At 47.9% G+C, this 25,326-nt stretch overlaps 2 protein-coding genes across 2 annotated transcripts; one reads left to right on the top strand and one right to left on the bottom strand.

Moving 5' to 3' along the window:
• Positions 1–151: 151 nt before the first annotated feature.
• Positions 152–5,200, top strand: LOC144133309 (coiled-coil domain-containing protein 32). Its single transcript, XM_077666300.1, has 4 exons — positions 152–269; positions 457–603; positions 772–968; positions 4,830–5,200. The coding sequence occupies exons 2-4, from the start codon at positions 477–479 to the stop codon at positions 4,992–4,994; spliced, it is 489 nt and encodes a 162-aa protein (XP_077522426.1). The 5' UTR covers positions 152–269; positions 457–476; the 3' UTR covers positions 4,995–5,200.
• Positions 5,201–5,337: 137 nt separating this feature from the next.
• LOC144133308 (kelch repeat and BTB domain-containing protein 12-like) lies at positions 5,338–25,263 on the bottom strand. Its single transcript, XM_077666299.1, has 10 exons — positions 24,965–25,263; positions 23,412–23,618; positions 19,329–19,531; positions 17,798–18,153; positions 15,873–16,074; positions 12,443–12,666; positions 10,492–10,602; positions 9,194–9,385; positions 6,952–7,074; positions 5,338–5,963 (listed from the first exon to the last, which is right to left on the bottom strand). Exons 1-10 carry the CDS (start codon positions 25,190–25,192, stop codon positions 5,785–5,787), a joined length of 2,025 nt encoding a protein of 674 aa, XP_077522425.1. The 5' UTR covers positions 25,193–25,263; the 3' UTR covers positions 5,338–5,784.
• Positions 25,264–25,326: the final 63 nt, after the last annotated feature.

The raw sequence follows: 25,326 nt of genomic DNA, 5'->3' as shown, positions 1-25,326 counted from the left end.
CAGGTGAGTGCAGTTAAAATCGACGTTTCTCTGCCCACCATGCGACTTGGTCGTCATGCCGGCAGTTGCATCATCCGATTCGTACCTCATCTTATGTCAACTTGACGTTGGTTAAATTCAGGTGGCTGGTTAACCCTTCATTTATTTGCAGGAGTGCATGGCCGAGCACCGCGACTGGCGCAAGTGCCAAGACGAAGTTCGAAATTTCCAGTCTTGCATGGAGCGTAACGCCAAGAAACGAACTAGTCAGTAAACTTGCCGGGAAATAGGTGAGTGCATTTAGCCCAGTGATGTTTTACTACCACTTTAATTAGAAGAGGTTCGCGCATTCGTCACGCCTTAAACTCTTCGTGGAATAATGTGTGACGCACTCGCGGCGATTTCAAACAGGTAGTGTGTGTCAATGCCAGTAGGTGGCAGAAGTGGCTGCATCTTTTTTTTTTTGTCGTCTTGCAGTTTTCGTTGCAGTGGCGGGCATGGCGTCAGCGTCGGAGCCGTGGGGCTGTCACGGGAGTGCTGTCAGCAGTGCAGAACTGACCTTCGAAGACAACTTCAGTCCACCCGGGGTTATTCCAGATACAGAACATTATGTGGCGGCCTTAGGTACGAAAGCCGTCCTCTATTTCATAGGCGGTTGTGTGTCGCCGCGACTGTCCGTTGCGCGGTGCGGATGAAAAGTAACACCTGCCGATTGATTGGAGTCGCCAGGTTGTGACCAACAGATTGTAGTATTCAATTCTATTAATTTTTCTCGCTTTTCGCACTTTTCAGAGTCCAAGCTGGCCAGACTGAAAGGTAGGACAAGAGATGTGACGGCCAGAGAAATGCTTGCTGTACTGGGGGAGGCCCGTCAGGACCACACGGGCCGTTTGATCGCGTCGGAGCCGGCCTCGGCTGCGCCGCAGGCTGCGGCCTATTTGCCCGGGGACGACTACAGTGATGCACCTGTCCATGCGACTTACATCGAGGTTAGACTGGTTGTTACCGCGCTTCAATGAGGGAATAGTCACAGTTGCCTCCCAGTGGTTAACCCCGGGTGTTTGCTAATTAACAAACTTGTTTAATTTTCCTCAGGGCCTTAAGGCTTGAAGATGAGAGTGGGGTACATCATGGGTCTAATGCAAACAACAAGCAAGCAAAAATGTATAATAGCAGGCACACACTCAGTGGAAAACATTAACAATTTTGTGAACTGTAGCATTGTCCAGAAATTTAAAAAATTGTATGGGAAAGTCAGTACTACCTGACACAAGTTCTGGTCAAAACCAGGACTTGTGTCAGAAGCCAGAAAAATGAATGGTCAAGACATTTTTTGTGACAAGACGGGATCCAGGCAACATGACGTGGTGATCAGTGTGTGTTAAAATTCACAATGGTCTTGTTCATGGGTCCTTTTTAAGATAGTGGTTGTGATTAATTCTATTGAACTAAGCACAACTTTTCTACTGCATAATAAAGGCACATGGTTTTCCCTAAAACCTTGCAGTTGCAGAGATGCATTTTAATCGAGGACACAAGCTTGGGAATGCCACCAGGTTAAGGCATTTGATCAGACAAAAACTACTCATGAGTATTAACAGTCGAGTATCAATAGAGTGAGGCAAAAGTAACCAATGAATCTAAGTGAGGAGCTCTCCGTGCCATGTTGCAACCTTAAAAATACATCGGGCATTGCATGGATTTGTGCCATCCTACACATGACAGTCGGGTAATATGCTTTTTTGTGCATTTATTGACCTATTGCAAGTTCAGTCTAAATGCAATATAGTGATGATGTTAGTTCTCAAATCATGCATTTTGCTGTTAGTTTAACCCTTTGAAGGGTAGCTGAAAAGTTTTTAGAATTCGATGGGCTTAAAACATTCAGAGGTTGAAAGCTGTCGATAAAGCATGTGAAAGTCTTTTTGTGCTAGCATTTCAAATGAAGAGGTAACTGCTGATTACACAGCAGCAGCATTCAGTCTCTTCTTGAGTGCACAGCGGCGGGTGGGAGCTCATTTACGATGCGGTACATTTTCAATGCAGAAAAATTTTGTCGGAGATAGGAAAGCAATGCCACCGAAGGTAAGGGTTACAGAGCCTTGTTTGGCCGCATCGAATGTTACAGAGCAGGATATGGGCGGAGATAGTGCAGACCTGAAATGTTAAGAATGATGACTTGTGTTTCTCCGCACACCTGCGATCCTTTCAGGAGAAGCCTGTAGATAGTCGCGACTGTAATCGGCGATTACATTATCACTTTGAATGTTAGTGTAAAAGAACTTCATATGCTTAACCTACAAGCTTCATACATTCGAATCCTTGATTTCGTCAAACTCTTCAAGCTTTCTTCTTGAGTGCTTCGTACACAATTGTGTACATTGAAAACGTGCAGATTTTCTCACATTGAGCTGTACCTAGTACTGATTTCTTTATGGTTGGTGAATTTGGCATTCTTCATACTCCAATAGGGCACTTTTTTATTCCATGTAGTTGGCGCAGCAAATATTTCTCAGAAAAGTGAGCAGGGTTAAAAGGACACTGAAAGGGTTAAAAGGACACTGAGGAGAAATTGATGTTGGCTTGTATCGATAGAATACCAGCTCCGGTCACATACAAACGTGATGACAGCATAGGACAAGAGACGCCGCCTTGGAGGAGTTTTCCTTCCTACATGGACACCACGAATCTAGGCTGACAAAGGAAGGTCGCGCGGTTCAATATTGAACTAAGTTTTGTTTTGAAACCGGTAGTGCACTTTTATCACTCCAGGAAGATGGACAAAAGACAACCTGAATGTTGGAAGCAAAGAAAACTGATGCCTGGCGGCGCCACAGGTGGCCAGGAGAGTTTCGATTTGTTATGGCGCTTCGTGCCTATGAGCTTTGCGTGCCCTGTGGTTTTGTTTTTGACGCGCCTCGATTTACAAGCGCCGAACAGCAGAGGAACTCCAAGTGCTGCTTCAAGTGCTAGTTCTTTGAAGGAGCCTGTTAAGACTGGTCAGATGATCGCCACGGTCGATGAAAAACTATGATGCCACGATGGTCGGTGATCGTACAAGGCAGTTAGCAGTATAAAGAGCACTTGTCTTCGTACGCTCGCCCGGCGAAACGTTTCCAGCTGTGCCAGTCAACTTCAAACTACTTAACAGAAATCGTTTATTAGGGACGGGAGACAAGACACAAGGCAGTTAAGAAAAAGAGATTTGGAACCTGTAGAGACCATGACTCCGTTCTCCTCCAACTCGTTTGTTTGTGGCTCCATTCAATAGCTTCGGCAGTTGGGCGGAGCTGTTCTGTTCTAGCTCTTGGCTAACTTAATCCATTCACAGTACACATCTGAAGGTACATGCAAGTGGGCGAGAGAGCCCGATCCAGTGGACCCCGCACCTCCGGAAACGCGCGGAACCCGTTGAAGCGTCATGCGTCGGCTTCACTTTCAATCCGCCAACGTTAAACGCGAGCGCCCTTGAGTTTTTAGTGACAAAAAAATAAATTATGTGGCCCTTGCAACCATGGGAAACCACCTCAACGCCGCCTGCAGCACCGTGCAACAGCACTGTTCAAGGAATCACAATCCATTGGCTCCAAAGTCCTGGCCAGCCTCCGATGGGCGCAACGCGCTGACCTTGTCCTCGCCCCTCATGACCCCCTGCACTGGGTTTGCGATATTTATTTAGCAACGGCTGCTCACTGAGGAAGGGGAAATGACCTGCCGGCACCTAACCTAACCGTGCTCCCTCAAAAGCATCACACGCTCTGTGGGGCTGAGGTCGCTGAAGTGCAGGCCGGAATTTTTGCGAGAACTTCGTCGGGTTCGGTAACGGGATCCATCGTAACCCTTGCAAGACGCCGGTGCAAATGTAAACGAAGCGACGGCAGCGACCCCCGATAGATGCCTTCAACGTGCGGTGGCAGTAACTTTCATTTCGGCAGCTGCTAGACCGCACTGCTAGCTTCCAGAAATCACGGAGTCTGCGTTTACATCACGTTTCACGTCACTCAGTCCTATGACGTCATAAGAGTGCCCCGAGTTTGAATTGGAGCAGCGGGAAAAACTTGAAATTTCATCTTTCACTCCCGGACAACTGGCGACAAAGCCATGAAATGTCGAACTATCAGATTTTGCCCTGTCCCTTTAATATTTGCTCAACATGCATTGTTCTAAATATTTTAAATTATTGTTCTGTTTTGGAATTAATGTTGTGCACTCATCTGCGATATTGCCACATTTCCATTGATAGTAAATATTAGTTTCATGGTTATAAAATTTTTAGTAGTGTTATAGGGTCATTTATTGTAGTGATTGTTCTCATGCATACTTCCATATAATGCCAAACTTGCATGGCCCATTGTTGAATGAAGACTGTTGTAAATAAGTGAGTTGTTTCTACTACTTTTATATAACTTGCAGTTGTGGATTCTCTAGCTGTAATGACATTGCCAGCAGATGACCTCTTGCCAATACAGCGTACATTCAGTATTGACCATGTAGCATCACCTTTAAGTACTTGTTCACTTCTTTGCTGTGTATTCAAAGCAAAAATTTTCTGATATGTCTGTTTAGTGCAGTCTTAAGTGCTACATCATGGCCTCTGTAAAATTAACTCCGACTGTTAATTGTATTGACAAGAGCTGTAAATGTTTGAAGTGAGGTGTGTTAACTAGCATAGCTCTACGCAAGCATCCTAGAAACCACAATGAGTTCAATAAACAGACTTTTTCTGTGTGCTTCTCTTTGTGGAATAGTTGTATTGATTGCTGTAGGCTGCTTACTGGTTGCTAATCAGTGCTGCGGAAAATGATTTTCTAAACAAAGCGGTGCCCACAATTTTTCCAACCTATTTGCAGAGGAGGCTGTTTCCTGAAAGGCAGGCTTTGACACAAGAGGAGCTCAAGTACCTCCTTGAGGCAGACTTTCTTGAGAAACAGACTGTGGCAGCAGCCACAGTGTCCCCTGGAGAACCCAGGGACAGGGCAAGCATTTCCAGTGCCGATTCAGAGCCTAACCGGTGAATGAGTTGGCTGCCGAGAACTGTTGACCAATCTGCCTGATGTTCGTGCCGCATATTATAGCAACTGCTACCATGGCAGCGTGTTCCGATGGCTGCAGTTTTTGTCCTTACAAGACCTGAAAGGTGTTTTGTGGACTTAGTTTGTTCACTTCTTGCTGTGTTTTTCTGTAGAGGTGTGTTTATCAGATGCTGCAAGTAATAAACTAGTCTGTTTAAAAAACTATGCCTACTGTTAACTTACATACGTGGGTTGCTGACAAGTCCTTATTTTGAGTTCATAGTCTTGGAAATGTCACAAATTGGTGCAGGTTAATGTCAATATTGATGCGTTTTTGTATTGCAAAGTTGCACTGGACTATTGGGAATGCTATTGAAGGGCTCCGGATTTAAACCCCAAGTAATATTGTCGCGCTCATCACCATTATCATAATAAGTAGATTATAAATGCGTTCATCTCTTGCCAAAACAGTCAACTGCAGTCTCAAGTAAAAAGTTAAAAACTAATTTCGTTTTGTTTTACATTGCTTAATTTAGATATTCGGACAATCAGCATGGTATCAATCTTGAAGAGTCAGCGCATGCCTATTTGAGTTTTTCTTATCTGTTGATGGTCTGCAACCAGTTCCAGGTTATGTTGAAACACTCTGGAGAGGGGTCCCGTTTTGGCCTCTTCAGTGCAAGACGTGCCAAAACCGTAACGGGTGTTCTGATCAGGACTGCGTTGGATGATTCACGCTGGTGGCGTGTGCAGAGCGCCGCTGTGCAATGACTGCGCTCAAAGCGCAATTTCTCTATGTAGTGTGTTCAATACATAACATAGCTCCACGTCGGGCAGAGAATTTTCGGCAGACCTCAATGCCTTGGACAGTGCAAGCGCTGATGGCGCGTGTGGGAGTGTTGAGCGGCTCAGCTTCGCGCCAGCTCTTGTCACCCGGTGTGTATTTCTCCACGTTGGCGACCAGCGACGTGCCTGCATACCAACGGCACCGCGAAGAAGTTAAAAGATTTAAAGTGGGGCGCTGGAGCATCAGCTGGGAAGGGGGGTCATGCCATGTAAGTTGCTCATGCTCATATAAAAGGTGTAAAGCCGTTATTGTGGCCTATGTAGACCATGTGACCAATGATGACTGCGCTGATGACGGTCGTTTTGTGTGAACGACATGATCTCAGCAGAAAAAGCGTTTCACATTTGACGCTTTAACGCCGTGAAACTACTGCAGCAGCAAAAATCGCAAGTATTGCAATTAGTATCAATTGCTGCTTATAAACCTTCCGTAAGTTCGCGTCCACAATTTGGGCACTCTTGCATGAATTGCCTTGTAAGGGAGTAAAAAAAAGTAAACAATCCTCTTGCACACTCTCTAATAGGGACGGAGTATGTTGACCAAGCCCTAGGGTAGATATATTCATCAATAAAAGTAAGGAACACTTACTGTTGGGCAACGGACACACATTCCCAAAATTCAGAACATGCAATATTATCGCAATTTCTAAATTGTAAGCGAGATTCCAGTCTCATCTAATTGACACCCTCAAGATCTGCCGTGCCGCATTTAAAGCCCCCCTTCCTTTGCTAGCTTCACGAAGTTGCTATGCTCTCGGGTGGGAATGTGCCTTCTTTGCCAACAGCCAGCATTCAGGTTATTTAATAATTGGAATCTACACTAGGACATCAGCATCGTACGCTGCCTCTAACAGGGAGTCCATTAAAGGACAGCTTAACTCCTTCATGAGGTAATTTACGTTTACACTGCATCCAGTCACGGCGCTCTGTGAATGCGCATTTTTCTCATAGATGGTGCATAAAGTAAGCTCAAAACACTGACAATCTAGAGATTTCGCACATTGCTTACAGTGGCCGTGTGCATTAAGTGATCTCTTTACGTGCATTTGCACGGTGCCACAGATGACTGTGGGAGAATCGGTGCACGCAGTGAACGGCAGGGAAGGGCGCTCACCGTTGTAGCCTCCGATGACGTACAGGTCGTCGCCTAGCTGTGCCACCGCAAAGGTGCTGCGGGGAGTTGTGAGACTGGGCATCTCGCGCCAGCTTAGAGGCAGACTGTCCTCACTGCTTATCACTGCGAAAATTACAGAGAGCCGACAGTGCCCTAGTCAAAACATCCCTGGATGTGTCATCCGCAGAAGAAACATGACCACGTCGACCCCCCGCGCCTGCGGAAGTTGCACGAAATAAGAGCTCAGTAATGCGGTTAGTTCCTTGGAAGCCTATACATGCCTCTGACCTGCAATTGGACACGCAAATACTTTAAGAAAAACGGCCAAATTGTCGTAGTCTCAGTCTACAGCTCAACCGTGTTGTAAGAGAATTTATCGAGGATGGAGAGAGAAAGAGGTGCCGTAGTGTAGGGATAGGAAATAATTTCGACGAGCACTGGTCCTTTAAAAGAACACTGAGGACAAGCTGCCTTGTATCGATACGCTCTAAACATGAATATACTTATATGGGAGTAAAAAGGAAGTGTGGCAGTTCTCTACCGCACTCTCTTTTATGAAAGGGAGTGGGCTAGAGGACTGTTTACTCCTTTTGTTACTCATTTCTGTTCCAGAAACTCCTTTACTCCTTTCTGGCCAGAAAAGAGTAGTCAATCAATTGTTTACTAAAACAGAAAATTGTACCAACTTTCCGCCTGAGCCCCATCGACATGCATTGAAATCAGGCAGGATACGGGCAGTTCTGCATATCGCTTCGAACAAAATGCACCAGGATACGACCCCAAGATCTTGTTCTGAACCGCCGAATGACATGACCACTAAGCCTCCTTGGAAGGCTGCCACACACTAAACATGAAAGGAGTAAAAAGGGAGTATGTTCCCTAGTGCACTCCCTTTAAGGGGCAGGGTATGCTGCCCAAGCACTGGGGTAGATTGCCTGGGGTTGAGCCAAACGATACACAGCAGAGAACCTACAATCGCAACCAGTTTCGATGTTTCCACTTTAGTGGAAATCAACATCGAGTGACATGTAATCTAAGCAGAACAAAACTCGTGATGTATTACATCTGCGAAAAAAATGGTGACAGGTAACCTGACAAACTGCTTGCATTCGTGTAATCGTGGTAACAACAAACTCGGGCAGCAATCGCCGCAGCCTCACCTGGCACACGGTGCGCAAGAACGGGTCTGAGACGTCGCGAAAAAACAAAAAACGGTTCACCAGCTGCCTTAAAAAGAGGTGCCCTAGCCTATGTACAGAGCCTTGTACAGTGGAAGTCCTGGAGCTGATGTTTTAAAAAGGGTAAAGAAAATGCAGGTGCCACCAGGAGTAAAGACCTTCTTTTTTAAATTACACTCCGGGACACTCCCAGTTAAAAAGTTTTTGGAAGGAAAGGATTTCTTTTTACCGTGGGGATCGAACTGCTTAATTTGTAAACAGCCCGAAACAATAGACCATGTTTTTTTGCATTGCTGGGAAGGGGTTTATTTTTGGGATGTGTTACAAAGGACAATAAAGAAAGAGCTACCACTTGACGCGCAGGGAATTCGTTATTTAAGCACAGACAATGAGGATGGGGTACCATTTGATCTCATAATGCTCTTGGGCCTCCACAGTATATGGCGCTCCAGAATGGCAGGCCATTATTGTGACAAAGACGCACGACCTGCCCGAATTTATTTTCGGGAAAGAATGGACTGCTTTCTCGCCATCCAGAAAGCAGCTGCGGAGCCTCCCGAGTGGCTCTCGAGGCTAGAGCCGCTCTGTATGCTTCGTGAATTTTAGTATGACGAAGCCAGACTCATGATGGCTGACCACGGCAGTGTCATATGTACATAGCGTTTTGTGTGTTTTTTGTTGAGTGTTTTTTGTGTAAATGTTATGGGTCAAAGCCAGGCAATAAAGAAAAAAATTCGTGTAATCGTGGTGCGAGCCGGATTACTACTCGCGTAAAATAATACTGAGGACACATTGAAGCAGATTGAGTGAGACGTCACGCAGAAGCCGTGAGCGCACTGGCGTTGACCGAAACCAATTGTTAAGCTTGTAATTAATAGTATACCCTCGCTGCGCTCTAGCTCTCTTCAGTTCATTACGGCTGCAGGTATCTTCCAAGGCAAGGTACTGACGAGAAAAAAAATTGTCTCTATACCACTTGTGAAACAAATCTTGTGGAAGCCTTGTGGAAACAAACTTGTGGAAGCCTTGAAATGCACGCGATGTGCTAGCGAGAGTCCGCACACCTTGTGCTATTGTGCGCTGTCCGTCCTTGCCACCAATGACGTAGATCCTCCCAGAATGCACCACCATGCGGTGGCTGCAGCGTGGGCTAGGCAGCGATTGGACGATGGTCCAAGAGTCCATGTCAGGAGAGTACATCTCCACTGTCTCGAGGATGTGGCTGCCGCTGAAGCCACCGCTTACGAAGATGTGGCCTGCGTGGAGGTCTGATGGTTCAATATAGCGGCGCGGTCTCCTTTAGAGCACTGCATGGGCTGCGCTCTGAGGCCCGAGACTCAAAGCTCGAGCACGGCCCTGGTCTGCTACATTATTAATAATATACTAAGGCCGGGTCCGCTACATTAACACTACTGGGCCCGGCCCGCCAAGCTTGACGTGAGGCCCGGCCCAGGCCCATTCCCGCAGCAGCTCAAGAGGTAGTTGTTCACTGAGTGCAAGTAGTCTCCTGCTACAAAGTAAATAAGTAGCCAGAAAAGGCAGTCAAATCACAATAACACTAGAGAAAGAATTCGTTTGATAAATTCAAAATGATCAGAATACAAGGTGGGTTCGCCCGCTCGACCCCTATATATAGTAATATATTTTTAGTTATACAGCATATTTATAGTTGTATCCTACTATATATGCAGCGCTGCTAGTGACAATTCCTTTTATACTTATTTACACAATACCGCAGACCTCATATGGTGCAGACAGGATGGGCAAAAACAAGGAAGACTCAGTATTCGTAATGCCCTTTGAAAGAATACAATACATTTTTAAGGGTTTGATGCTGGTTTAACGTCCCAGAGCAACTCGGCTATGAGGGACGCCGTAGTTAAGGGTTCCGGAAATTTCGACCACCTAAGGTTCTTTAATGAGCACTGTCATCGCATAATACACAGAACTCTTATAATTTCATCTCCACCGAAATCAACCGCCGCGGCCGGAATCGAAACATGTCTTTCGGGTCCGGAGCCGAGCGCCATAACCGCTGATCCACCGAGGTGGCGAATGCAATACAAACAGTGCATACAATAGTTGTCATATAAAACCGGAAATAAACATGAAATAGTAAAACAATATTTGCAGAATGTTTTGAAGTGCATTTTCAAAATTTTCGTTATGGATTGCACCTTGAGGTAATGAATTCCAATCTGTTATAGTGCACGGGAAATATGGATATATTTAGTCCTCGCAAAGTAGGGGGCCAAAGAGTGATTACGTTTGTATCTGGTTTTCGAGTATAAGGTTTTGGTGGTGTGGCCTGTGTAGCGCTCGAGGAAAATGAATGCTTCCCGCGTTGTCCGGAGCCACTCACCCTTAGAAACGCAGGCAGACCCGTCACTGCGCCGCCTATTCATGGCAGCCACCATGATCCACTGGTTGGTGACTGGCTCGTACCTCTCGACCGTTCGCGTCCTTTCCACACCTGCAGCAGCAAATCGAAGGAAAGTAGCCCCATCAGAGTAGCACCACCTCTCAACGCAAAAGCAGTTAGCGGGAAAGGCATTTAATGGTCATGCAACACGCGGCAGGCCTGGGTTTGTTTGCAACCTCGTCTGACTCATACCCGCCCTCCTTGCAGGGCACCGTACTTTACAGATGCGCAATCAAGACCTGCCATTAAAACTAAGGACAGTATCTCTCTTCACTATCGCTTGTTCTTCCAGCTGTATGCGCCACGCATGTTGAGTTCCGGCGTAAGCCTAATGACCACTGCTAGATGGACCTTTTTTAGACATGATCGGATACCTTCGCTCCAACTGCCCGTCCCTGCCTCGATGCACAGACCTTCAACATTGCCTCGTACCTGGACGTCCATCCAATATCTTTCTCCATTCTTCCATTCATTCGAGCTGTTTTCTACCAAAAATGAACACATATCAACTAGCCCAATTATCCTATCTACTACAGCGGAAGTACTAGCCCACAAGGCCAGTACAAGCTTAGCACTGACACCACCAGTAAGTGGAAAAAAGAAACAACTAACAGAAGCATCTAAATATCTCAAAAGATTTAATCAGCATCAAATACCTCACCTGGCAATGCACGGCCACCGAAGACATAAGGCGCCGTCACATGTGGCACCACAACAGCCAAGACAAATCGATGGCCTTCCTAGAAATCGCTAGTAAAAACCATAGTTCCCAATTAAATAATTATGTCCTTTTCGCACACACCTTTCCGCCTGAGTGCCTTGACCATCCTTTTCTTATATAACTGATGCTTTTTGTGCAGATCGACTCAAGTTCTTCGAAGGCAAAGGAGAAACACCCGAGGTCGGGTCGGGGCTTTGACCTGTGAAAGCTGATGCCCAACACAAACTACACTGAGTGTGCACGAAGGGTTTCCATGCATGAGTGAAGGTAAATGATCGAAGATGGCAATGATCGGTGCACCGAGGTGAAGATCATTATTAGCCTCCCCTTTGTATCGGGATGGTGACAAGTGTCACCTAGCCATTAATTGCTAGTGTGCTGAATATCTTCGGATTAACTGCTGATTTTTTTCCCCTTTCTATACTACTCTGTTGATCTTTTCCACCAATGATGACCACCCCAAACCACCTTGAACTGCTTCATTAGTAGTGTTTTTCATGCACCCCAAAACGACTGTCCTCCACTATCTCAAGTGCCGAATTTGTGGCAGACCTCAAGCAAACCTCAGCGTTTGCAAAGTCAAGCCCCGTACCATTGCGCCTTTGCAGATTCCCCGAATACCTTTATATTTGTTATATCTCCGTAGCGAGCGGTTCTGCATTCTTTATAATTTCCTGCCTTTGCTCTCGCATGTAGTCACTGCCATCATTTAGTCAGATAGCAAGATACTTGTACGCCTTAACAACAGCGTCTTGTAGCGTGATCGTACTAGGCTGATCATTATAAACCACGACTCCAGATTTTTAAGCGCTAAATCTCAGTCCTAGAGCCTCCGCCTCTTTTCCGAAAATGTCTGCCAAGCCTTGAAGGCGTCTCGCGCCGTCTGCTATAAGAACGATGCCATCGGCATATATCAATTTGCCCCCCCCCCCCCCATCACACCACGACACAGTAAACCCTAATCCGCTCGTTTCTATCGTTTCTTCAATCTCCCTGATGTAGGGAATAGACAGGATCGGCGATAAAAGACATCCTTGCCTATGTCTTTTTTTTTTTAAACCGCAATTCTTTCTGCACCTTCCATTTCCTGCCAATTCACAGCTACGTTGTTCTCTTTGTGAACGTCTTGAATAAACATCGTTTCACAGCCCCTTCCAAGTCGCTCCCTACCGGTGTTCCCTCCAATGGCATAGATGTGGTCGCCCAGAGCGACAGCGGCGACGTAGGCACGCGCCACGTGCATCGGCGAGTGGTGGCGCCACTTGCAGCGGTCTAGGTCGAAGCTGTCCAGCGAGCGCAGGAAGGAGGCCTGATGCAGGGGCAGGTAACAAGGCAGGTATAGGCCCCCGACCACGAAGAGCCGTCGCCGCCACTGCACTAGGCCGTGGTATGCCCTGCACAGGTGCGGGACACCCGCTCAGCGCAGGGTGATCCCGTTTCTGTAAGAGACGACCACATTCGCCCCGAAAGCGCACGTTTGAGCTACTACGCCAAAGCTGCAGCACTGGGGATCACCTGAATAGGGAAGCTGCCTAGTACAGTCGTCCACAGTCCTGTCTGGAGCGCTCAAACCTTGTGCCGTCTGCGGTTGGATGGATGGATGGAATTGGATTGGATTGATGGATGGATGAGTGGGTGGGTGGATGCGTGAGTGGGTGGATGGATGGGTGAGTGGCTGGGTGGATGAATGGATGGATGGACGGACGGATGGGTGAGTGGGTGGATGGATGGGTGAGTGGGTGGATGGATGGATGAGTGGGTGGGTGGATGGCAACCTAGCCATGAGTCGTAAAATTTTACTCTTGTTTTGGTTTTAGCCACCAATCAGATAACCTTCGCGACGTCTAGCGGCAGCGCCTGGTTCGAGGTAGCGCATTTCTGACCACACTCAGAGATGCGCTATCTGGAACCAGGCACTGCCACTAGACGTCGCTCTGTGGGCTGCGGAGAAAATTGACAAGCAAATATCTGGACAGCAGTAAGGGGCAAATCAGCAATTATCGGTTAAGAAAAAGGTTAAAGGAACAGAGAGAGAATTGTGGAAAACAGGGATGCTGACGAAATCGGCACTAGAAACATACCGGACCTTTAAACAGGAAACTGTCAAAGAAAATATCTATGATAATTGTAGGGGAAGTTCTTTGTTGTTTGAGGCCAGGACTGGAGCTTTGCGGACTAAGACGTATAGAGTCAGGTACCAGGAGATAGACACTTTGTGCATTGCGTGCGGAGAGGAGGAGGAAACGCCTGAACACTTGATACTTTTCTGTAAAGGGCTTCACCCTACAGTGAAAGGCAGCGGGGCTGACTTACCCAAGGCATTGGGGTTTAGGGATAGTGAAGGGAAAGTGGAATTTAAGAGGTTAGAAGTAACCAAGCGAACGTTATCTGATTGGTGGCTAAAAGCAAGACAGGAGTAAAATTTCACAAGCCATGGCTAGGTGGCTTGAGCCACCGCCCGATGTAAAGGGTTCAGCCGTATCCATCCATCCAGTGCAAACGGCACGAAGTTTGAGCGCTCTAGATAGGTGTGCGGATGAATGACTGTACATGTAATGCTCCTTCAGTTCTGTAGCGCACATGCACGAGATACGTTGGCTGGTTTCACGGCATTCGGTGTTCGATAAGCTATGACGACACAGGGTCATGTGTCTCATTAGGTAAAGGTGCTTATTCAATCACAGATGCATATCAAAGGGACCGAAGACTGAATTTTAAGAATCCAATTTTTTTCGACACAACTTAAAGCTGGCTGTCTAAGGTGGTGAATTTCGCAGCGATTTTGATGGAAACGCTGTAGGAAAACTTTACCAATAAGTTTTAAACAAGCGCATGCTCCCGTTTTTATGTATCTCGATGCTGGAAACCATGATCAGCAAGCGCTATGGCGTTTGCACGTCGGGAAAAGTGCTGTACCAAAAACATAAATCTCACCCGCCAAACGGCAATAAGATATTTTTACAACAGAGGAGGTCCTGAAGCTGTTACGGTACAGTGATGTGCGCCTCGTCGATGAAAGTCCAGTAGACCGTGGTTGCTGCTCCATCATAGAAATTCAAAACACTATGGCACTATCTAGTTACTAAAACTAAATTCGCATCATTGAAAGGCGCACTGGAGAGAGTGAAGACTATAATAAAACATGACGAACACTCCTGAAAAAGAAAAACACTGTGGACTTAAATAAAATAAGCGATATTTTACCGAGATGTATAGTCACGTGGTGTGCTACACTAATAATGGCGGCTTGCAACGCAAGGCGGCCATTTATGCAATTTCTAATGGAAAATTAAAAATTCTGAGTCCTAGCTTCTATGACATAGGAGTGCTCAATCCTTAGAATACGATGTGGCGCGATCTCTTCATTTCCGCCATAATCTCATGGCCTGCTTTGGTCAGTGGACCTAATTCTGTACGCTCTTCATACCTGCAGCTATGAAATGCCGCGTCCCATTGAATTCCTTGAGCAGAACCCATTCCGCCTTGCTCCCAGTGATTCCTTAGACATTGTCACTCGAATGGAGCCGGCCCCTGCGCCCAGTACAGCTAACGCTGAAGCCACCGTTATTCGCATCATAACAGTTCAGATTCCATTCGGAATGGAAATGTGACTCCATTTGGAATCGCACCGCGAGCAAGACAGCCAGTAGGGCGCTCCGTGAACATTGGGCAGCGAGACCTTATCTGGGCACTGGGTAGTTAACGTCCACAAACCGCGATGAGACACAGGGGTAGTCACTGAATCTCCGCGTCAAGATTAACAAGTAGACTTCAGTATACTCCTGGTTCGGATGCAAGGGGTTCGACGTGTTGAATTCCATGCCACGCTAACAAACGTTGCACAGACATGCAAAAACGTGTTGGGTGATCCATATATATACCAGGGTTGAAAGAACAATGCGAATACTCACAAAGCTTCATCAAAGATTGGTAGCAAGCGGAGACCTGAGCCGCCCGTATAAAAAGGTCTATAGACAGTGCATAGACTTCTTATAGACTCTATCGCCTTCATATAGATATTTATTTTTGCCTATTCATAGTCTAAATACTGTCTATAGACAAAAGTCTACCAAAAGTGCATGAACATAAATCTAAAGATTGTCTATAGACTGTCTATAGGATTTGTATCGCCTATAGACTGTTCTGTGGGGTTTGTCTATAGAGGGTCTATAGACTTTATAGATAGAAGTCTATGGACAGCCTATAGACTGTCTAAATAAATTTAAGGGAAAATAGCGCAAAAGACGGGGACAAGTGAAGAAAACAACAGGACCAGCGCTGGTCCTGTTGTTTTCTTCACTTGTCCCCGTCTTTAGCGCTATTTTCCCTTAAGTATGTATCACCAACTCGCCCGTCTTGCCATTGTAGAGAAATTTTTGCAAGGGTGGCGAAAAACTGAAAAAACTTGGTTAACCTGTGCTTAGCAGGTCAGAGAAATTCTTGCAACCGCGATAACGTGTTCCAGGATTCGCACAAGGCTCCGGAAACCATTCTTACTTTGGAGCGCAGTAATCGAAAACAGCGTGGATGAGAGAGCCGAATACGGAACCGAGACACTGGCTCTTCTTTAGCGTCGAAAAGTGCTTGTGCAGTGACTTGCCTTGGCTGGAAGTCGTCGCTGTAATTTTTGAACTTGAACCAGCGGTTAACCCGGTTGTCGAAGGTCTCGAATGTAGACTGAGATTGTCGCTTGCACCAGCCTCCGACCACGAAGATCAACTCGGTTGGCAGGCGTGGCAGCCACCTCTCCGGGTTTGCCAGCCCACAGGTACTACAGTGGGCTTGGCTCAGAGTCATGAAGTCTGCCAGACAAGAGGTAACGCTGCATTAAGCATGGTAATCTCAACATATATCTTGTTCTGGTGGAGGACGCCGTTGTTCAGCGTGTACCATATGTGCAGGACCGCATATGCTTTATGAGTTCCTTTAGCATCATTTCGGAGATTTAGACCAATATCTCTGGTGGGTGGCACAAGTTCATAGCAACGATTTCCCATTCGGGAAATTTTCCCATTCGGGAAATTTTCCCATTTTCAGGGAACCAGAGAAGTAAAATATGGCGAAAAGGGAATATTTACGGTGTCACAGTTAAGAGAGTTTTAAGAATCGAATTCGTCTCACTTCTTCCCAGTTGGCGGAGTTTTAAAGTTGTTTCGGATAAAAAACTCCGCAATTAAGGGATTTTTGATGTGAAAAGAAGGAATTTTAGGTTGTGACCAGGAACAGGCGTGATTCTCAATCAAGGACTGCGTGGGGAAGGCCGGAAGGAGGGGGATAAGGGGCTCGCGCTACGTAATGGTGCTCAGGCTTCCAAAAAATGTATTGGAAATAATAATAATATTAATAATTGGTTTTGGGGGAAGGAAATGACGCAGTATCTCTCATATATCGCTGGACACCTGAACCGCGCCGTAAGGGAAGGGATAAAGGAGGGAATGAAAGAAGAAAGGAAGAGGTGCCGTAGTGGAGGGCTCCGGAATAATTTCGACCACCTGGGGATCTTTAACGTGCACTGACATCGCACAGCACACGGGCGCCTTAGCGTTTTGCCTCCATAAAAACGCAGCCGCCGCGGTCGGGTTCGAACCTGGGAACTCCGGATCAGTAGTCGAGCGCCCCAACCACTGAGCCACCGCGTCGGGTATATTTGAAATGAAAGACAGATATTGCGAGGAGTGCTAACAATTGATGGAAATGCAAATAGCCGCTAAAAACTATCGCATTAGAGGTGTGGGATAACTGCTTGCTCAAAAACAGTAAGTACACCTCTCCTTGAGGTGGTATGTTAGAGAAGCTCAAGTGACGGGCTGAGTAAAGAGTAAAAGAAAAAATGATGCCGCTACCGTCCGGAAGACGTTGAAGTAACGAGCGTTATCTGTTTGCGTTTACTACAATTGATATGAATGCAATTAAAGTGAGGTACTCCACCGAAATACGAATTTGTACGTTTATTTTCCCATATGATAAACAGACTCGAATTTGGCCGCCATCTTGGATTATGACGTCTTATAGTCACGTGGCAGCCTAAGTCGGCCGCCATCTTGGATTATTAATGACGTCATCAATTAATTACCATCATTGGCCGACATCTTTGATTTATAAGTAACGTCACCAATAAATCGCCAATTGGGTTGTTATTGATTTCTTTGGCGGCCGCCATCTTGTATTTATCGGTGACGTCATGAATTAGCGGCCATCTTGGATGTATCAGTGACGCCACCAATCAATCATCAATTGGGTTGCTATATCGATTTACTATGGGGGCCGCCATCTTGAATTCCTCGGACTTAAAAAGTTAACGCCGAAGGGAGGTGGTAGCAGACCCCAAGAAATCGAGAAACCTGATGAGTAAGAGATAACGCTCTTAAAAAATGAACAAGCTTCATGAGGTCCGAGTCAGCTGCTGTAGTAGGGAGATTCTTGACTTCAGTTTGCGTTGGCACTCTGCACCCGAAAAACCAAGCGCTCGCAGAAAGTGAACGTTTCGAATGCAGAGTTTACTAGCCTGACATGCAAATGCTTTACCGTGGTATACAGTAGTCGGGCTTCCGGCTTCTGCTGAGGCAACAGCTTCAGGCGCCACTGCATTCGCGGCTGCGTTTTCTTCAGCAGCTACGCCTGTGGCTGCAGTTTCGACGGCTTTAAAGGCGACCGACGCCTCTCCAGCCGCGTTCAGCATTGCCGCAGGCCCGGCACCCGGGTTCAGGAGGAGCTGTGACAGGGATCGTATCGGTGGTGCTTTCTTAGGCCCGCGTAGTTTGAGCAAGAGCCGGTCGCCGGAGTCCATGCAAGGGCCTAGCTCCAGCGCCTCGGTTATCGCCTCCTTGAACTCAGTTCTCTCAGTCAGCGCCGGCCAGCGCTCCCGGAACGCGTCGAGGGCTCTGCGGGCGGATGCATGACGACGTGAAAAACATTATTTCTCTGTTTGAAACACGTCCTGGCGCCGTTTATCAGCGGGTATGATTCGAGAGCTCTTTTAGCACCATCGGACATCGCAGCCATCTAGAGCTTATGGCTTCAAACGTAGTTTTTGAAGCCAAAAGCTTCACTACGCTAGGTAAAACAGTCGTCGCGTAGGCCGAAGAATGACCTTGAACGACCTTCAGCCCAACCACGTTAGCCATAGTATCACCATACGTGGTACAGTTATAGAGTCGGGCTCTTGACGCCTGACCTTGACCTTTAGTTGATGTTTGACCTTTGACATTTGGGATGACTTTTGACCTTAAGAACATCCGATGGGGTGATGTGAAGCCGCGTGATGGTATCCTATGGGGGTGTCGTAAGACCACATGACACCACGTCATAGGCACGTGGTCGTGTGGGTATATAGAACGGCTGTCACGAGCGTGTAGCGGAGCTGCCATGGACTAGACTCAGGCGCTTAGCAAGCGTCCTTGCTTTTCGCTGAATTCCAGGGTTAGCCAAGTTAATGCCTCTGCCAATTTTTTAACGCGGTAGCGTTAAAGGCCTCGTTGTCCAGAAAATCCGGTGTCGGCGTTGTCGGCGTCGGCGCTGTGAGCGAAAAATCACGAGCATGATTCTGGCAGGTGGTGCCCAGAGAGAAACGTTGGAGGCAGGTGGGCCACCTAGGTCACGTGACCTTGGGGCGTCATCACAACCTGCTCACCGGATAGCTAGAAAAGTGCCTACTGTTTATGGGGGCTTAACGTCCCAAAGCGACTCAGGCTATGAGGGACGCCGTAGTGGAGGGCTCTGGAAGACCCTCATAGTGAAGGGCTCCGGAAATTCTTTAACGTGCACTGACGTCGCACAGTACATGGGCCTCTAAAATTTCGCCTTCATAGAAATTCGACCGCCGCGGCCGAGATCGAACCCACGTCTTTGGGTCAGCAGCCGAGCGCCGTAACCACTGAACCACCGTGGCGGCTTTGCACGAAGACTCCCAGGGATCTATGAATGTAGAGTACGACAGTCTGCATATATGAGAATTAACCCAGTACACTATCAAGTCATGCCCTTAAGGCGGAGCTTAAGTGCGCCGTCAATTTTCTGTTAAATGGGAATTTCGTCTCTCGGATGCATGACAACTCACTCTGATTCGCAGAGGCCTATGCGGATGCAGCGCAAGAGGTGTGGCAGCCAGGAGCTGTCCTCTGCTCTGGTGGTGGAGTACCACCAGCGCGCTATCGCCTCCAGTGCGTCCTCCTCACGCGGGACGTTCAGCTCGGGCGAGGCCAGCAGGTCGTCGAGCAGCCACGCTGGTGTGTCTCCGAATTCCTCGCTACACCGCCACGCCTGCGTCGCGGTGCGGGCATATGTGAGGTGCAAACAAGATGACATAGGCCTTGTTTTTGTTACTACGCTTCCTTGCCGCAAACATAAAGGCGATCTTATCTATATGCTGTACTCGCCGCGGCGGCTCAGTGGTTAGGGCGCTCGGCTACTGATCCGGAGTACCCGGGTTCGAGCCCGACCGCGGCGGCCGTGCTTCGATGGAGGCGAAAAGCTAAAGGCGCCCGTGTGCTGCGCGATGTCAGTGCACGTTAAAGATCTTCAGGTGGTCGGAATTATTCCGGAACCCTCCACTACGGCACCACTTTCTTCCGTTCTTCTCTCACTCTCTACCCGCCGCGGTGGCTCAGTGGTTAGGGCGCTCGACTACTGATCCGGAGTTCCCGGGTTCGAACCCGATCGCGGCGGCTGCGTTTTTATGGGGGAAAAACGCTAAGGCGCCCGTGTGCTGTGCGATGTCAGTGCACATTAAAGATCCCCAGGTGGTCGAAATTATTCCGGAGCCCTCCACTACGGCACCTCTTCTTCCTTTCTTCTTTCACTCCCTCCTTTATCTCTTCCCTTACGGCGCGGTTCAGGTGTCCAACGATATATGAGACAGATACTGCGCCATTTCCTTTCCCCAAAAACCAATGATTATTATTATTCTCTCACTCTCTCCTTCATCCCTTCCCTTCCTGCGCGGTTCAGGTGCCCGCCGATATGTGAGACAGATACTGCGGCGTTTCCTTTCCTCAAAAACCAATTTACCATTTATCTATATACGGTGAGGTTTTATACAAGCTTTCTAGTTTAATAGAGCATGTAAAAAACCTTTATTTCTACACTCAATGATAACGATGAGGTTATGTGGAGAAAATTACAGGCGCGGTTTTTCCCAACCCAGTACTTTTCAGCAAGTGGCATGCATCCTGAAGTCTTCAGATCAAAGAGCAAATTTTGCGACGAGGCAGTAACTTTGGTCCACATGGTGTGGGCATGTCCAACTAGGTACGATAGCTTGCGCACTCTAGAATCCTAGGAGGCTTTGCTCTGCAGCCCAGACCCTAACGTCCAGCAGGACATCACCAGGCAAACCCTTGCCGCTGCTATGTCCCAAGGGATTTCGGCCGACGGCTATTGGGGCGACGGGGGAGATGGACTTCCTTCCTGGCGTTCATTGACTGCTGTTTCATTAAAGTTCTCTCTCTTCTTTCAGTACACACTTCATGAACGTGAGTATTGTATAAGCTTCGTTAAAGAACCCCAGGTGGTCGAAATTTCCGGAGCCGTTCACTTCGGCGTCCCTCATAGCCTGAGTCACTTTGGTACGTTAAAACCGCCCGTGAACCTAATATGTAAACCTAAGTATAGTAAGCTTCCGCTAAAACATCTACTTTAGGCACAGGTTTTTGCGTTTATGTCCGCTCTTTTTGAATGAGATAGATGTTCTTTTTCAGCGGACTGAAAGCTATAAAATGACGTAGAGAACTCATTTTTTTCGAAAAGTGCTTCAGATTTCGTTTAATATTTGTTGATTTCGCCAGTGGAGGCACTTGCTACATATACTTGAACACTAATTCAGACACAACCACAGCGGTGGCCAAATGATTGAGCATCCGCCTCGCATGCGGAGATGCGGGGTTCGATCCCAAGGGCTGCCGGGTACCCACCAGTGATACAGTGGGCACTATCTTTCCCGTGGTCTGGTGCTTGGCTTATTTAGGGTGAAATTCTTGGGAAATGAGTCTCTGACCCCACCTTGAGAAGTCGAAAATATCTTGAGCCATGGCGCTCTTTGGCCATAGATGCCCTTGCGCCATAAGAATCCATAATCATCATCACTGATTCAGACAAACACCGACGACCTTATTAATCATAGTGCACCGGTATGCAACAATTTGTAAGGCAGTGGATGAAGTAAGTCTTTTAGGCGTGTCTTTCAGACAAATCTTTTAGACAACTAAAGGCCGTCGCAATGATACAAGTTGACAAAACCTTGCTATACTTTGAGATGACTTTTCGAAGGCCAGTTCCTACGGAACTAAGCATAAGCGATACAGCGCGAATAAAGACGGGGACGAAGCGAGACAAGACACCACAGCGCTGTATCGCATTATGGAAAAATACCAACTAGCCCGATCTGCCACTCTTGGAACTAAGCATACGGGATCCCCCATAGCGTCATCCAGCAAGTGTTTATGATTACTTAATGTGGTCCCGAATCAAAGCTTACTGGATCCCGGGAAAGGAACATGTGTTTTGAAGGTACGTTGGGGAGTTTCTTGTGCGCTCTTTTTTCAGCTGGGACGATTAAAAAAAAACATGCAGGAGAAAGGCTGCTGCGGGTGCATGCTCTCAGAACCAGGCGAACATTGTTTGTGGCCTAGAAAGGTTCTTCAGTTGCGCAAACATCTACAAAGGGAATCTGAATTTCTAACTTCGCCGAATGCAGTGTTGATGGCGCACCTCAACAGGGCGCCAAGCTGTTGCTGCAGCGTCCAAATTTGCTCCCTCGTCGACAGATGGCGTCAATAGTCCGCCATTTGTAGTGTTCCTATATATGCTCCCGCAGGGAGCAGAGTTGCGCGACTGTTTTCCCCGCGCCGCTCGTAACACTATTCGCGGAGCGGCGATCACGTGTCACGGTGACGTATTTTGTTCCAAACCGTATCTGTTCATGCCCAACAAATGAGCGGGAGGGGGACAGCCGCTCCCATCTTGAACACAGCCTCCTTTGTTATCCGACTGACGGGGTATTGTGAAGCCCCCACAGAGATAAGGAGGGGTGATTCTAAAGGGCCGTCTCGTGAGGCTCCTGCCACACGAGAAGCAGCTTTCCCACAGAGCTTGGAACAAAATGGCGGACCTTCGCGCAACTCTGTTCTCTGCGGGAGCATACACAGGAACACTAGCCATTTGCAAAGGGCGTGGCCACACCATCATCATCAGCATTCCTTAGACACGTCGCCGTGAAAGTTGGGCTCGGCGTTCACACATGCTCTATACTGCCGAGGTTGGGCTTCTAATGTGACGCAAAATTACGCAGTGCAGACAGACATGCGCTTTAATTTTATCTATTTGTGATTTTTTTCCTCTTTAGCTCAAGACTCATCAAATATGAGCATTCGTTTTAAAGAGACAGATCATCATGCTGAGATGTTTGCCGTTTAATTGTTCCGTTCAATTTTGTTTCGTTCTTGCAGCGTCAAGGTTTTAGCAACCGTCGAAACTGGGCCCCATGTCGCGTCTTCTTGGCATGGAAATAGATTGCTCTAGAAAACAGCAGGCAATAGGAGAGTCCGCGTTCAGCGCGCTCTTGTCATCGTAAGCCGGCCTCACTGGCAATTACTCAAGTGACGAGCGTCATTAGTTAGCCACGAACCATTGCAATGGGAGAAATGTTCTTTGGTTTCTGCGTCTGTTGTACCGAGCGCGAATGTGGTTTCTGCCTCGGAGCCATAGAATTGCACAGCAGATGGTGAACAAATTAATTTTGAGACAACTGAGCGTGCTATGGAAGGGGAATGACAAGCTGAACGTTAAGAGAGGGGAAAAAAAGCAGACTGGGTTAGGAAATAAGCGCTGCTTAATGATACCCTAATGATACGGGGTAATGATCAAGATGATGAAATGCGTATGGCCTAGGCATTGAATGGGGAGAGCAAATGTCTGGTCATTGCTTACGTCAGCGGAGAGATACGTAGACAAGGGAGGAGTGTCGACAGGGATTCAAACGGGCGGATGAGGTATGCGACGCTTTTGGGGACACGGTATCCGCGGCTGGCGCATGATACGTTTAAACGACGATCAACAGGAGGGATACTTGTCCTGAAGTTGACGTATTTGGGCCGATGACGGAGAAAAAAGGGTCGGGAATTGCATGGACTCAGCTCCTCCTCACCTGGTCGAAGTGTAGGAGTGCGTAGTTCATCACGGTCTTGGTGAATTTTGGGTACGGATAGCGCCGCGTGAGTGCTGCCAGACTCAGGCAGTTCTCGGGCGCCATGTACCGCAGCAGTAACTTCAGGCACTGCTCCCGGGGCTCGTCCAGCAGGAGCATATCGGCGGCTTGAAGCACGTCCATGACATTCGGTACGCTCACAAACAGCTGCAACGAGTAGTGTTAAGTTCACAGATGGTGGAACCAGGGAAACGGACGCAGGGCAAGAACAAGGAGGCACACACACACAACACCGCTGGACTTACAACTCAAGTCCAGCGGTGGCCTCGTGGTAGAGCACCCGCCTTGGCTTCGGGAGGTGGTGGGTTCGACTCCTGCTGCCGGCCGGGTACTCACCGGTTTCCTCAAAATGGGTACAAGCTATGACCGGGCCTGGTGCTCGGCTTACTAAGGTTGCATGGCTCGGCAAAGGAGCCTGCGGCTTAAAATCCCGTCCTTGTGGGCTTGGAGCAGACAGGCTTACACACACACAACACCGCTGGACTTACAACTCAAGTCCAGCGGCGTTGCGTGTGTTCCTCCTTGTTCTTGTTCAGCGTCAGTTCCGCTGGTTCCATCATCTGTGCAATTATGAACCGACTAGCCCGGTAATTCACTCTATTGCATGATAAGTTGTGGTGGAGACCCTAGAGCAGGACCGAATGAGATGAGTTCTGACATGGTGGCTCGCCAACTCCCAACCTGCATACAGGCTCTGCCTAGAGCAGCACACTTATAGGTGCTGATAAGGATTGATGGCGAGCCTGGGACATGTGCACGGAGTACCGTTTTACCTGAACAATTTCCATCTTTGATTTTGTTGTACCACTGGTACGGATCAATGCTCGTTTCCAGCGCTTGCATAGGCATATGGGCTCGCACGTCACGAGCTCACGAGCACTTAGTCATCAGCAAGGCTATAAAAGGCCGAAAAGAAAGCCAAAAAAATTCCTTTGGACCGCGCAGCATTCCTACTTGAATCTGTAATTCAAGTCAAGGGACAGAAACAGTGAAAAACACAGGCTTGCTGTTTCTGTCCCTCGTCTTGTGTATTGTGCTCTATATCCACCATGGAGAACCTACTAACCTGCCAACGCGCTCTTGTAAACCTCATTCAGTCGTTGAATGTTGCTATTTACACAACAGCTGTCAGCTAAGAACAACAAACAACTGGGCGAGTTAGCGTAAATTCTTATTTTACCAGCACGAGAAAACGCATAAAAGAACAAACACGAAAGAACAAAGCGCCTCTGTTATTGCGTCACGTTTCGGCTCTTGTCTCCGTTATTTCGAGCTGCTAAAATCTGAGGCACAAGCCCCAATCTTTCTGCTGCTCGTCATAGTTTTCCAGACATAAGCTCACTTCATTGCATTGCTTCGAGCGGACTGGGCTCTTAGCAGCAATAAGTCATGGGCACCAATAACAGATGACGCAGAAACGCGCCGCGTAGCGACTAAGATAAACTGAGCCCTCCCGCAGTATCGTAGCGGGAAGGAAGAGTCCCAGCACTGACCTGGTCCGTGTATAGGAAAGTGAGCAGGATGTCGAGCGCGGAGCCCTTGACTCCGGAGACGAGGACGTCTCTCGGCGAGCCGTACTCCTCGCCGAACAGGGCCCGGAAGTAGCGACTCGTCGCGGAGAGGAAGCCCCGCTGCGCCAGGAAGTGCCAGCCGTCCGTCGTGCGGAGGTGGCAGTCGGCGGTGGAGTCGCCGCCGGGAAGCAGTCCGCCGTGCGAGAACATTGGGACTGATTGGTCCCTGGGACTTTACTGCGCCGGCCCTAGCGACTGCGGTGCTGTTGTTGTGACGTGGCGCGAGCCCCGCACTGTGTGGACGCTTCGACGTCTTCTTCTTTGTAACCCCCCCCCCCCCCCTA

This window comes from Amblyomma americanum, chromosome 5, assembly GCF_052857255.1.
Source record: "Amblyomma americanum isolate KBUSLIRL-KWMA chromosome 5, ASM5285725v1, whole genome shotgun sequence".
In the NCBI taxonomy this organism is placed as follows: Eukaryota; Metazoa; Arthropoda; class Arachnida; order Ixodida; family Ixodidae; genus Amblyomma; species Amblyomma americanum.
This window is presented reverse-complemented; position numbering and strand designations above follow the sequence as displayed.

Excerpts from the sequence above, each read along its gene's own strand:
- LOC144133309 (XM_077666300.1), top strand. The coding sequence starts at position 477 with ATGGCGTCAGCGTCGGAGCCGTGGGGCTGTCACGGGAGTGCTGTCAGC. Across the intron at positions 604-771 it reads ACATTATGTGGCGGCCTTAG|AGTCCAAGCTGGCCAGACTG; the intron begins GTACGAAAGCCG and ends CGCACTTTTCAG. Across the intron at positions 969-4,829 it reads TCCATGCGACTTACATCGAG|AGGAGGCTGTTTCCTGAAAG; the intron begins GTTAGACTGGTT and ends ACCTATTTGCAG.
- LOC144133308 (XM_077666299.1), bottom strand. The coding sequence starts at position 25,192 with ATGTTCTCGCACGGCGGACTGCTTCCCGGCGGCGACTCCACCGCCGAC. Across the intron at positions 23,619-24,964 it reads CTTTCCTATACACGGACCAG|CTGTTTGTGAGCGTACCGAA; the intron begins GTCAGTGCTGGG and ends TACTCGTTGCAG. Across the intron at positions 19,532-23,411 it reads CACTCCTACACTTCGACCAG|GCGTGGCGGTGTAGCGAGGA; the intron begins GTGAGGAGGAGC and ends ACCGCGACGCAG.